The sequence below is a fragment of the Dreissena polymorpha genome, chromosome 8 (assembly GCF_020536995.1).
Source record: "Dreissena polymorpha isolate Duluth1 chromosome 8, UMN_Dpol_1.0, whole genome shotgun sequence".
Taxonomy (NCBI): Eukaryota; Metazoa; Mollusca; class Bivalvia; order Myida; family Dreissenidae; genus Dreissena; species Dreissena polymorpha.
The window spans coordinates 37,569,951-37,584,337 of NC_068362.1; the positions used below are offsets into that span (position 1 = coordinate 37,569,951).

Sequence of the window (14,387 nt, forward strand, 5' to 3'; positions counted from 1 at the left end):
CGCGCGAAAGAATTACGTCAATATCTCCAAGGTCAAGGTCACACTTTGAGGTCAAAGATCAAAAATGGCCCTAAATGAGCTTGTCCCGGCCATAACTATGTCGTTCATCAAGGGATTTTGAAATCATTTGGCACATATGTTCACCATCATTGGACGGGTGTGTCGCGCGAAAGAATTACGTCAATATCTCCAAGGTCAAGGTCACACTTTGAGGTCAAAGGTCAAAAATGGCCATAAATGACCTTGTCCGGGCCTTAGCTATGTTGTTCATTGCCATACATAAGCTTCTCTTGTTTTGTGAGACAGCATGCAAAATATTCTGTGTCAATGCAGAATGTGGGGGTATACGTCACGTCAGTGACAAAGCTCTAGTTATATAATATTGTCAATGGGACACAGTAATATTAATTTCTATATGGATGAAATGTATATGAAGTGCTGCATGTACACTTCTGATAATGGTTGTGTTAAAGCGGAAATTCAACGTTTTGGTAAATTGAGCAAAAATTGAAAAAAAAAATGTTTGAAATATGCACATTTTATTTGTAGTTATGATATTTGCGAGGAAACAGTAATACTGAACATTTATCATGCTATACAATATCCATTATATGCACATTTTCGTTGTAGTTATGATATTTGCGAGGAAACAGTAATACTAAACATTTATCATGCTATACAATATCCATTATATGACAATTTCAAAAACCTGAAAATTTTAAAGTTCTGTTGTTATTGTTATATTTTGTGACATTGGTCAGTGGTTCGATTTATTTTTTTTATTTTTTTATTAGCTCGACTTTTTATATATAGTGGAGCTATGGACCTACTCACCCTGGTGTCGGCATTAGCGTGAGCGTGAGCGTTGGAATGTTAAAGTTTGTGTACCACCTCAAATATTTTCTATGTCCATTGACATATTGCTTTTATATTTTGCATACTTCTTTACCAACATGACCCCAATCTATAAACAAGAGCAGACAACTGTAAAAAGCATTTTGTAAGAATTATGGCCCCTTTTTCCACTAAGAATATGCATATTATTGATAAATCTTTGTTAAAGTTTGCATACAAACTCAAATATTTTCTTTGTCCCTTGACATATTGCTTTCATATTTTGCAAACTTCTTGACCAACATGACCCCAACCTTTAAACAAGAGCAGGCAACTGTAACAAGCATTTTTTAAGAATTATGGCCCCTTTTTATGTCCCCCAGTCTATACTGGGGGGCATATTGTTTTTTCCCTGTCTGTTTGTTTGTTGGTTTGCACATATAACATTCAGGCCATAACCTTTGTTAAAGTTACGTACCACCGCAAATATTTTCTATGTCCCTTGACATATTGCTTTCATATTTTGAATACTTCTTTACCAACATGAACCAGATCTATAAACAAGAGCAGACAGCTGTAACAACCATTTTGTAAGAATTATGTTCCCTTTTTATACTTAAAACATTGAAAATTTGGTTAAGTTTTGTGTTTAGGTCTACTTCATTCCTAAAGTATCAAAGCTATTGCTTTCTTACTTGCAACACTTACTTACTTTAATATGGGCACTGTGCAGGCAAAGTTGTGTAACTCTGAATGGCATTATGTCAGAATTATGGCCCCTTTTATATTTAGAAAATTGAAAATTTGGTAAGTTTTGATTTTTGTTCCACTTAACTCCTAAACTATCATAGCTATTGCTTTCAGAATTGGAACACTTGCTAATTATCATAAGGGGACTGAACAGGAAAAGTTGCATAACTCTGGTTGGCATGTTGATGGAATTATGGCCCTTTTTTGACTTAGTAACTTTGAATATTTTGTTAAATTTTGTGTTTAGATCCACTTTACTTCTAAAGTATCAAGTCTTTGGCTTTTAAACTATCACCTTACTATCTTATTAGTTCTTTTATGTCTTGACAAATGTTCAATAGGTTGTGGAAAATATACCTCTATAAATGTACAACTTCTTTAAAACATAAGCAATCATGCAATATGTTTCATTTATGCTCCTCTTCCAGTTAGAATATGACTATATTACCTTGACCTTATTGACCCATGATGGCTTACGTAAAACTGTAAAGCACTCAAATAGTCGAGCGCGCTGTCTTCTGACAGCTCTTGTTCTTGTTTTATACTTGAGCTTTTTTGGTCCGATGTTTGTATATATCAATTTAAAGCATATAATGACAACTTCAAAACATGCCAAAATCTGTGAACAAGTCCCATTAACCTTTTGACTTCAATTGACATTTATGTGAGTAATTTCATCAATATGTAGTTCTTCATTTATTTAATTAGCTAAAAGTGCATATTGGATTGATAAATGATTATATAACACATGTCAGAAAAAGACTGTCATTCCCCTAAATAATGGGCAGTCATTTTACCGTTTAAATAATTAATGCTTTAAAAACAAACTGTGGACAAGTCTATTTTTCCCTTCAGGATGTCATACGGTTTAGTACTCTTTGACTGTGATGGAACAACGGCCGTTGTTCAAAGGCGTCAACTTCAAGATGATGCAACTGTGGGACAGCGATGTCATCTGAAAGCAGCTGGGAACCACCTTTGTGAAATCTTACAGCTTGCAGGTGGGTTCTCAGTCCCTGCTTGTCATTCATTCAGGATAGAAGTGGTACAATGTATGAATACAGCAATGTGCATGCTTCCATTTAGGCATTTCTACCGACCCTTCTCTATCTTCTTTAATTGATGGTAGTTATCATTTTGTCTAGCGGAAATGTATTTTGCAAATTTGCAAAACTTGCAAATTAAAAAAAATCGAGCAGGACTCAGTTTTAACAATGTATAAGTTTGTTTTTTGTTGTTTTTTTCACAGAATAAGAAGTCTTTGGAGTCAAATTATTGGTTTCTATAAGTTGATTAAGGATTGGGAAAATATAAAAAATCAACCAAAATATAGAATATCAACTGAAAAGGTTGGCTATCTTCCAGAACAAAAGAATATAATACAGATACTGATATTTTCCAATAGTACAATATTAATAACGATGCAAATATCAATACTTTACCACATCAATTAAAGAGAATCTACTATTAATTTATTTTGTCTTAATAATAATAAAATGTACATATTTATGAATGATTATGTAGAAAACAAGTCCTGTCATGTTAGAAAAAACCCTTGTCACATCATGTTATAGATTAGAGGATGATAGAGGGTGGGGGCATCAGTGCATCTCAGACATTTCTGTTTCATACATTTTTAAGAAATAATTCCATGGATCCATCTTAATTTTAGACTTACGACAAAACATGCAAACATCTGTGAACAAGTCCCTTATTAAGGGAGATTATGATTATGCCTTGCGCAATAACTAAGCTGTGCTGATAGATTCATTATACCAATATGTGAAGATAATTATACCCCCACAAACAAAGTTTAGGGGGGTATATAGGAGGGTGAGATTGTCATCTGTCGGTCGGTCCGTATTAAGTGTCCGCTCTCTAATTCGAGTTGTTTTCATCCGATCTTCACCAAACTTGGTCAGAAGTTGTATCTAGATGATGTCTAGGTCAAGTTCGAATATGGGTCATTCTGGGTCAAAAACTAGGTCACGGGGTCAATAAGTGCGTATTCGGTGTCAATGCGGCGTGTGGGGGTATTTGCATCTTAGTGACAAAGCTCTAGTTAATCATTTATTATGCTTGCCCGCTTCGTCTGTCCGTGCATCCGTCTGTCTGTCCGTCTGTCTGTCCTTCGGCACAATTTTTTTCCCGGCTATTTCTCAGCAACTAATGACCGGAATTCAATGAAACTTTACGGGAAGCTTCACTACCAAGAGGAGATGTGCATATTATCAGCCAGTTCTGGTCGGATGATTTTTCACAGAGTTATGGCCCTTTGCAATTTTCCATTAACTGAACATATAGTGCAATTCTTGTCCGGGCTATTTCTCAGCAACTAATGACCGGAATTCAATGAAACATTATGGGAAGCTTCACTACCAAGAGGATATGTGCATAATTTCAGCCGATTATGGTCGGATGATTTTTCACAGTGGTCCTTTGAAATTTTCTATAAACTGTACATATAGTGCAATTATTGTTCGGGCTATATCTCCCCAACTACTGACTGGAATTCAATGAAGCTTTATGGGAAGCTACACTACCTTGAGCAGATGCGCATGTTATTAGTGGGTTCTGGTCAGATGATTTATTTAGAGAGTTATGGTCCTTTGAAATTTTTAAGTTGCTAAACCATCCATCGTATTATTTTGTCCAAAGTTATGCCCCTCAAGACGTTTCTTTAATCTGAATATATAGTGAAATATTGTGACCAAAAAAAAACTTTGGAGAGCATCACCCGTCTCAGTCGGTTTCTTGTTTATCCATGTTTGTCATGTTTATTACTGTTTTACATAATCACATTAATCATTCAAAGCATGGCGTAAAAAAAATATTATATTATTTTAGACACAAAGGATGCACTAGACCAATGGGAGCGAGTGTGGTCAACAACATCAAGGAGCAAGATGATTGACCAAAAGAGGGACAGTGGAGAAACTAGTGGATTTCTTGACCAGCAGGTACATTGTGTTATCATTATTTTGTATAACATTGCAGCTATTGGGCAGAAAAAAGATATTTATATTAATGTTTTTATGCCCGGCCATTAAACCAAAAATGGTGATGAGGAACTAAGAAATACCCCTGTCCGTCCACGTGTTTCTCCCTGCGTCCAATTGTCCGAACTTTCGAATGACCATAACTTGAAAAGTAATATTGACTTGAAACGTCATAAGCTGAAAGATATCATTGAGTGGAAGTACACAGCAAATGTGTATTTTTGTAGTTTTTTTTTACATAAGATTCATTAGGATGTCTTGGTCAGTTTAGAGTTGTACCCTTAAATTGATACAACCTGAAGGATATTTTCAATCGGCAGTGGATTTCAATTCATTGCATTTTCTTGTTATCATCTTGAAACCCTCACATAAAATGGTTTTTACCAAACCATTCTAAAAAATTTACTTGGCTATGGGGAATGATTATATGCGAAAAGCCGTATAGTTATAACGGTGCATATCAAATTGTGTGTCAAATTGAATTTTAAATTTCTTCATGCATAAAGGTTAGTGCCAGTTTAATATTGTAAAGCTACATGTACATTTGTGTGTCACATATGTGAACTGCCCATTCTGGGAGACATTACTTGTCTATGATGGCCTTTTGTTATACAACATGTTCTGTCTTTTTTTCTTTCAGAATCTTCCACCATTTGTTCTTTTGGACCCAGTAACTGTTGTAACCGACTCGGTTGTTCCCGAACACTCTGGGAAACGTAAGAAGTCATCTCCAAAACAACAAATCAGAAAACGAAAGGTATGCACATGATTGCACATTAATTGTTTCCATACGCCGATAACAAAACCACATGGCGTCCACTGTACTTCCTAAAAATTGGTCATACACCGAAAATAGCAACCCGTGATGTAAGCTGTAGGTTAAAATTACGCTTCAATCAATACTGCTTTCTGCAGACTCAATGTGTTTTGCACACGTCTCGATCAGTCTTAACTCCGCCTCCTTTCCAATACGATTGGCGCAGGCTCACAGTAGACACTTGTGTATTAAAACCAACTTAATTACATGAACATAACATTTGTATATATGTTTAGGTTCTAGTTAAATCCTATTGGCAATTCTAGCCTTTTTTACAAAATGATTTTAACTCAATTAATTTTATATGCCCAAACAACACTTTTTCCTTGAAATTGTCTATAAAGTCAAACTCAGCTTTCCTTTCATCTGCCATTTTGATAACTATTATAAAAGCCTACAAGAAGAATAATAACCCGAAAGAGAATTGGGGATGTTTAAAAGCCGGTCGTCTAACTTATCAGAATGCTGTTACGTAAATTTTTTTTTGATCATTATTACTTTTGTTAATAATAACATCAATTATCATTTTTATTAATTAATTGTATTTTTTTTTTCATATTTTCCATAAGCTTCATCTTAAATTTTATAGTATGACATGCAAAAGTAGATCTTGCGGACTCCCATGTAACAACGCTACTCCGTATAATAGACTATTTATGATGCTATTTTTACTATAAATTTATTTTTACTAAACACCGATTTGTTTTGTTTAACCTTGATATCATTATTTCGGATGGCTTTTTTGGACAAAATGTCGATACATTTTTGTAGAATTTCCGTACTGGTATGTTGAAAACTCATTACAATAAGGGGATTGCGTATTGTTGCAGCACTAGCATATAGGGATCGGACTGTCTGTCCGTCTGAAATTCCGTCACACTTTGCGTTTCGGTTTCGAAAAATGTGGAAAAACACTTTGCGTTTAGGTTTAGAAAAATGTGGAAAAGGGGGCATATGTCATCCTATGGTGACAAGCCTTGTTTTTTTATTGTATTTGCTGTTCAGAAGGCATAGAGATATTGTTTTGGCAATATGTGTCTGTTATTCTGTGGTCCGTCACACTTTTATTTCTGGAGCTATTTTAAGTAATTCAGGATTTGAATTTTATGGAATTTAAAAAAAATAAAGGGGTAATTATTATGTGTGGAATGTTTGAAAATGCACATTGAAGATCCATCAGATTGACTAAGACTACTAAGTAACACAGAGCTTTAGTCAATTAATTTAATGAAATTGAGCTATGCTCATAATATTCTGGTCAGGGTATGTCAATACTTGGAATTTGCTTGTTTTACATAGAATTTTGAGTTGTAAGTGAAGACCATTACTAAAAAAAAATAGCTTCACTTGATTAAAAAGTGGAGTTTTGTTTTGACAGTCTGCATTGGGTAACCTTTTTGTTGAAGTCAATTCTCAGACTTTTTTGGTTCAAATTTAGTATGCATGTTTACTATTAACACAGGAGCACAGTTCACAATGGGCAGATAAGCCTTAATTTATTTTTGTTGTAGTAATGACCCTTCGACTTAGAAACTTCATTTTTGATTTACCTTTTTGTTAAGGTCATTTTCTAAAAAACTGTCAAGGGTATTTGGTTTAAATTGTGCATGTTAACTGTCACAAATGGAACCCATTTTAGCAGGGCAGATAACCCTATATATAATTTTGTCAAAGGAATGCCCAATTTTTAACATGCAGTAAATTGTGGACGAGCATATTGTGTTGACTTTGTCTGTAAATGTGCATGTGTGGTGGAGGGCGTAAAGCTCTCACACCAATATCAGTCCCTGTATTGTTCTGAAAGCCATGCACCTATGTTTACTGTCAATATTAAAATCATCTTCAAAAAATATGATATGAACCATTTTCACTTTAAATTATGTTTCTTATAGAATGAAAAAATCCCTAACCCAAGACCCAAGAAAGTGACCCCTAAACCGAAAGCTGCATCGACTCCGAAGGCAACTCGAAAAGGGGCATCACATCCACAAGATGCCTCAACTCCGAAAGAGGCAACAATATTATTGGTAAGTGCAAGCATATGGTTAAGTGGGGGTGGTGGGGGTTGGCATCAGATATAAAATATTGAAAGATTAATATTCACTTTTATGTTTACCTTAAGCAGGGTTCATACAGACCTTAAAAGTGCCTAAAAACAATCTGGAGTGCTTAAAAGAGCTTATTTTCAAAGATTGCCTTGAAAAGTGCTTCGTAAGTCATTTAATTTGGTTAGAGAAGTGCTTTAACACAATTAAAAGTGTTGAAACCATATTCATTCTTTCCAAGCTTTCAGCTCATTTTGTGCATATCGATCCGATGATATTGATTGCTCCTCCTTTCTGAGGAGATACCCACTGTTTGTTTAAAGTCGTTCTGGTACTGGTTTTGACGGGAATTATGCAGCTGATGCTTCATAATTAAATAAGCACAACTATATTTAATGACATTGAGTTGTTATGTATGTTCAAATACATCTTTGTAAGCATTGTCATAAAAAGTACTTAAAGACATTTCAAAGTTGCAAATAGGAAAAGTGCTTGAATTTCACTTTTTTTACCTTGAAAAGTGCTTAAAAAGTGCTTAAACTCCATTTGGAAATGTTTGTATGAACCCTGTTTAGGTGAACATGAGCTCACGGTTATTGTTGTCAGTATGTCTGGTTTATATTAATTGTTAGAAAAAAAGAATGTGAACAATCACAATGTTGCAAACCATATATATTGATCTATAATGTATACTTGTTTTGTTTACTGTTTGTTCGAGGTAAAATGTTTCTTAGAATATGGACCTTTTTATGTTGTAAAAGTTAGTCTCCACTAGGGAGTAATGTGTTCACTATATCTATATAGTAAAAAATTATAATATAGTAAAAAATATCCTAAACCACAAGGGCTAGAGAATAAATATTTTGCATGAAATATTATCTGGTGAAAGGTTACCAAGATTGTACATGTTGTGCCTTTTTTGTCAAAATTAGCCCTGCCCATTTGTTTTTCTTTAATGTATACATTTCAATCACAAGGCCTAGAGAATAAATATTTTGCATTGGAACTTTTTGTAGGGCACCTTTTCTTATGGTCTTGCAGTCCAAATTCTCATGAAAAAGTATACGAGTCCCTGTGAGATTTTAATTTTAGATTGGTTTGAATTAAGGTTATTGGCCAAGGACCGTCAGGGGCATCTTGTTAACAAATTAAAATGAAAGCTGTAAAACAGTTTAAATCGAAGCTTAAGATATACATGTTTGATTTCAGGGCTCCAATGGAAGACAATTGAATGTCCTGAGTCAAACAGACGTCTACAACGGCCCAGGAGCAAAACCTAACCGAGCCCCTGTCCATGTGGCTGACCTGAGCCAGGACCAACAGGAGCTGTTGGCAAGTCATATCAACAGCCAACATTGCCACAAAGCAACGATGACTGAGCCTGCAATGACTTTTCTTACTGCAGAAGAGGTAGCAGGCTACGTTTGCATAAACTATGTGGGTAAAAAGCTTGATGGTTTTGAAAAGAAACTTGACTCATTTGAGAGTGTAGTACGAAGTGTTGAGAAACAGTTACGAAGGTTGGTGGCCTGTGAAGTTCTAGAGGCTGTTTCTGGTGATGTAACTGTTCCTGATGCGTTTGATGTCAATGATGCGCCTGTCAGTGCTTGTGACGTAAATGATAATTCTGTTGTGTCTTTAAGTGATGCTGTTTGTCATGATGTTGTGTCTATTGGGCATGACAGTATTTGTTTGTCTGGCGGCAGTGTTGTTAGTAATGGTGTCATGACTGTAGCTGGGTGTGAAACTAGTTGTAGAGCAAATCCAGATGCATCTATTGCTGGCAGTCTTGTAGGTCATGATAGTTTGTATGTAGCAGGTGGGTTTGCAGGGTATCATAGTGTGTCTGAAGCAGGTGGGTTTGCAGGTCGAGATGGTCTGTCCATAGGAGGTGGTGTTATAGGTACAGGTGGTTTTTCTGTAGGAGGTAGTGTTGTAGGTCGAGATGGTCTGTCCATAGGAGGTGGTGTTGTAGATACAGGTGTTTTTTCTTTAGTTGTTGGTGTTGTAGGTGGAGATGGTCTGTCCATAGGAGGTGGTGTAGGTACAGGTTGTTTTTTCTGTAGGAGATGGTGTTGTAGGTCGAGATGGTCTGTCCATGAAAGGTGGTGTTGTAGGTACAGGTGGTTTTTCTGTGGGAGGTGGTGTTGTAGGTGGAGATGATCTGTCCATAGGAGGTGGTGTTGTAGGTACAGGTGGTTTGTCTGTAAGAGGTGGTGTTGTAGGAAGAACTGAATTGTCTGCAGGAGGTGCAGTTGTAGGTAGAAATGGTTTGTCTGCAGAAGGTGGAGTTGAAGGTCGAGATGGTCTGTCCATAGGAGGTGGTGTTGTAGGTACAGGTGGTTTGTCTGTAGGAGGTGGTGTTGTAGGTAGAACTGGTTTGTCTGCAGGAGGTGCAGTTGTAGGTCGAGATGGTCTGTCCATAGGAGGTGGTGTTGTAGGTACAGGTGGTTTTTCTGTAGGAGGTGATGGTGTAGGTAGAAATGGTTTGTCTTCAGGGGATGGAGTTGTAGGTAGAAATGGTTTGTCTGCAGGAGATGGAGTTGTAGGTAGAAATGGTTTGTCTGCAGGAGGTGGAGTTGTAGATAGAAATGGTTTGTCTTCAGGAGGTGGAGTTGTAGGTAGAAATGGTTTGTCTGCAGGAGGTGGAGTTGTAGGTAGAAATGGTTTGTCTTCAGGAGATAGAGTTGTAGGTAGAAATGGTTTGTGTGCAGGAGGTGGAGTTGTAGGTAGAAATGGTTTGTCTGCAGGAGGTGGAGTTGTAGATAGAAATGGTTTGTCTGCAGGAGATGGAGTTGTAGGTAGAAATGGTTTGTCTGCAGGAGATGGAGTTGTAGGTAGAAATGGTTTGTCTGCAGGAGATGGAGTTGTAGGTAGAAATGGTTTGTCTGCAGGAGGTGCAGTTGTAGGTAGAAATGGTTTGTCTGCAGGAGGTGGAGTTGTAGGTAGAAATGGTTTGTCTTCAGGAGATGGAGTTGTAGGTAGAAATGGTTTGTCTTCAGGAGGTGGAGTTGTAGGTAGAAATGGTTTGTCTTCAGGAGGTGGAGTTGTAGGTAGAAATGGTTTGTCTTCAGGAGCTGGAGTTGTAAGTAGAAATGGTTTGTCTGCAGGAGATGGAGTTGTAGGTAGAAATGGTTTGTCTGCAGGAGGTGGTGTGGTGGGTCATGATGGTTTAGCTGTAGGCCATGTCATGGAAGGTCAAGATGTTTTTTATGTTGGAGGTGGTCCAGTTGGTTTGGATGTTAATTCTGTTGGAAATGGTGATATCCGATGGGGCGTCAGGTCAAGAAGTGGTTTTTCTGATCTAGATGTTGTTAATAACGGTCGTCTCTTTGATAATGTAAGTGATTTGATTTCCCCGCATGTTGGATATGGTGAAAGGGATAGGGAATTAAACAGTGGATTAATTGTGTATGAAAATAGTAGGGATGATGATATGGATGATGATTTGGGTGGTGAAAGGGTTGTGTCTGCTGATAGGGTCCCTTTGAGGTCAAGGTTTGAGCAGCTTCCAGTGGTTATAAGGTCATGTATTGATATGCAGTCTGTTTCAAAAAATGCGCCTGTGATGCTTCATCCAGACATTTTAGATAGTTTGATTACTCAACATGACGGGAACATATCAAGATTTGTGTGGGATTTGACTAAACTTTTGTATTCAAATGAAGAAATGATAGATAGCTCATTCAATGGCAAGGGAACAAGAAAAGCATTGTCGCCGAGAAGAAAATCGCTTATTCTAAATGGAGCGCAACAGGCATTTCCTGGAGTTGGAAAATGCACCCAGTATATTGCCACCGCCATCAACAATGGGTTAAAAAATAAAAGAACCTATCAGAGAAAGAACTAAAGAAGAAACTTTGGGAACTCATTACCAGTAATGAATAGAGCACAGTGAGAATTTAGCTATGCTTTAACAATATGTGTTGTGAAAAGTGATTTGTACCAGTAAAACATTGTACGAAATTGTCATTTTTTTAGGATTAATTGGGCTTTAATTTAATTTTGATACTCTTCATTTAAAAGTATGGCATTGTTTAAAGTTTAGTTTACAATAACCAGGTCCTTTTTGTTGTATTTTATTGTCATTAATTTTTTCAGTCAAAGAATACACGAGTCTGTCTTGTATCCTGGTTTTATGTTTGCTTTATTAATTATATTACATATAAAGTAAAGTAGTTATCCTATCTACAAAAAATAACCGGTTTTCCACTTGAATGCCAGGTGTAACGTTTTGGTTCTGGGTGACCATATTGCACGAATCGAGTATGGACTTTATTTGATTCCTGCTGTTTATGTGTGTATCTTTTTAACCATAATTTGTCTTGATTTGGGTTGAGTATTGTATTAAAAGCATCTCCTATTATATAAGTTTTATCCATATTTTGCAGAAGATGTTTTTCCAGTTTCAAAAAAAAACTTGTTTCATCTTTGTTTGGTCCATATATATTTATTAAGGTGATTTTTTGATTATTAATAATAACATCAATTGTGCATAATCTACCCGGTACTCTTTCTTTAAAAGCGCCTATACTTACATTATCTTTTATTAAAATTCCTAAACCTTCACTATTTGATTTTTTCCCACTGTAAAAACATATTCCACTTCATTCTGATTGCCATTTCTTTTTGATAGCTCAAGACAAGCTCAATCTTTGACATGTATCATGAAGTAAACACACTGTTTAATTATTTTCTTCAAACCATTTGAATATACTTTGCATTTTATTATCATTGTTGAGACCACTTACATTTAAAGAACATATTTTTTCATACATTTTTATCTTCAAAAGGCTTTATTTATGTCTAATTGAAAAGTGCTGAATCTTGCCTATGAAATTTATAAGAATACATATTTATAACATCAATGAGGCTTATGAGTTATGAGCCTCTTCGTCGACTTAAACCAGGTTATAGAACTAGACCAAAGTTAAGTCAAATTACACTGAAACCTTTGTCGCATGGTAGTGCAATGTTAAATAACATACATATAGATATGAACACTTTTGCCATTTGTTGTCTCTTGTCTATGTTTTGCATGCAATATTATGCTTCATTTGTTTGTTATTGTTTGTTATTGATGGATGTGAAACCAGAGAAATAAATATGCAATAAGCTCAGATAACTTGTCTTATATGATACATGTGTATATAGTAAAAAGAAACGATCAAGTTATTCAGCATGTTTTGGAAATAATACTTTTCTGTATTGAACTTGAATCACAGATAGACAGTTGCGCGTACAACTTTCATGTAGGCCCCTATCTTTAACTGAAATAACACCATCGGGGGCATGTGTCATTCTCTGGAGACAGTTATGTTAAGCTCGGCTGTTTTCGGAGAAAACCCGAGGTATTGTAATAGCCAGCTCGTTGTCCGCCGTCCTGTCGTCCCAAAACCTTAACATTGGCCATAACTTTTGCAATATTGAGCTATATATATATAAGATAGCAACTTGCTATTTGGCATGCATGTGTATCTCATAGAGCTGCACATTTTGAGTGGTGAAAGGTCAAGGTCATCCTTCAAGGTCAAAGAACATTATTTTATTTGTTAAACTGCGTTGGCATCTGCTCTGCGGTGCTGTTGTTTATTATTGAATTCACCCTTAATGGGTGTGATTATTGCTATCGTCTATTGAAAATTATTTATTCTTTAAGGATAACCAAGTCTTCCAACTCAGTTGGGGATACTAAACCAATTGGTGAAATAAATCTGAACCAAATTGGGACTTTTTATAATATTTAGCAACACTTTAACTGCTGTGAACACAAAAACAGGAAATTCCTAAATAGACAATTTAATACAAAGGCACCCTAAAGGGGGCAGTGTCATTAAGGGTTTCTGGCTAGCACAGTAGACGGTACACTCTAACCACCAAGGCAATATGGATTTGATTTTTTAAGCAGGTGTTCCAAAGGAAAAAACTGGTTATTAGACTGGTGAATGTCGGCGGGAGGGTGGGCAGAACAGAGCTTGTCCGGGCCCTACATGTCACTATGTCGTTCATTATCAGATTTTAAAATCATATGTAACATTTGTTCACCATCATTTGACAGTGTGTCATGCAAAAGAATTACGTCGATATCTCCCAAGGTCAATGTCACACTATGAGTTCCAAAGGTCAAAAATGGCCATAATTGAGCTTGTCCGGGCCAGGTGAAGTCACTTCTGGGTACACTAACTCCTTTGCCCTCAGAACAACATCAAATTATATACTTTAAGTAAATAAAAGATGGCTTGAACTTTGACTGTTTGGGTTGCCTTTTAAACAGAGGTCCCAGTTTGATGGCATTCAAATGTTGATTTTGAATGTGTCATAATAAAACATATCATGACATATTTCTGTTAAGAAAGTACATTATTGTGAACTTTTAAAAAGGGCTATAGCAATAAGAATATGCCTTAAACTTACCATTCTCAAACAACTCCCTTTGTTATCTGATTTTAATGAAAACAAAGTCATTAGAAATATTCGCTTTCAATTACAAATGTTTTTATTCGAATTTGTTACAAATTTACTCTTATCTTTTAGACACAATGCCATGTTAACAATACACATGTATATGCCATGTGTTTCATGCTTTTGAATGATTTGTTAATCATTTTTTTCATATTCATAAAATAAGAAAAAATAAATGTGTTACATGTATTTTGCAAAACCAAAACAATACCTGAATATTTGTTTAATTCTTTAAATGTTGTACACGTTAGTTAAAGTCTGGTGTTCATTCCAACAAAATGTAGAGCATATCTCTGTTAATAGTTTAATCATTCTTTCAGTTTTAACATTCTCAAAACAGTATTCACTGACAGACAAACTCTGGTAGAAATAACCAGTTTCAATTGTTACAAGGATATATTAAAGCTAACCTAAATGTCAGTAAGCTACTCAGTACAACATTGGTCACAGCAATATTCATTTTGTTGGAGCTTTGATTTT

At 35.8% G+C, this 14,387-nt stretch overlaps 1 protein-coding gene across 50 annotated transcripts; it reads left to right on the top strand.

The window, feature by feature from the left end:
* Nucleotides 1-204: 204 nt before the first annotated feature.
* Nucleotides 205-12,564, top strand: LOC127842208 (trimeric autotransporter adhesin AtaA-like). 50 transcript variants are annotated; one of them, XM_052371586.1, is made up of 10 exons: nt 205-2,585; nt 4,432-4,544; nt 5,224-5,340; nt 7,293-7,427; nt 8,655-9,408; nt 9,551-10,018; nt 10,055-10,102; nt 10,139-10,174; nt 10,247-10,390; nt 10,571-12,564. In XM_052371586.1, the coding sequence occupies exons 1-10, from the start codon at nt 2,441-2,443 to the stop codon at nt 11,293-11,295; spliced, it is 2,685 nt and encodes an 894-aa protein (XP_052227546.1). In that variant the 5' UTR covers nt 205-2,440; the 3' UTR covers nt 11,296-12,564. The 50 variants fall into 50 exon arrangements, with proteins under 50 accessions (XP_052227546.1, XP_052227573.1, XP_052227553.1 ...); XM_052371613.1 differs by lacking the exon at nt 10,139-10,174 and having other exon boundaries at nt 9,551-9,850; nt 9,959-10,018; nt 10,283-10,390; XM_052371593.1 differs by having other exon boundaries at nt 206-2,585; nt 10,283-10,390.
* The last annotated feature ends 1,823 nt before the right edge of the window (nt 12,565-14,387 follow it).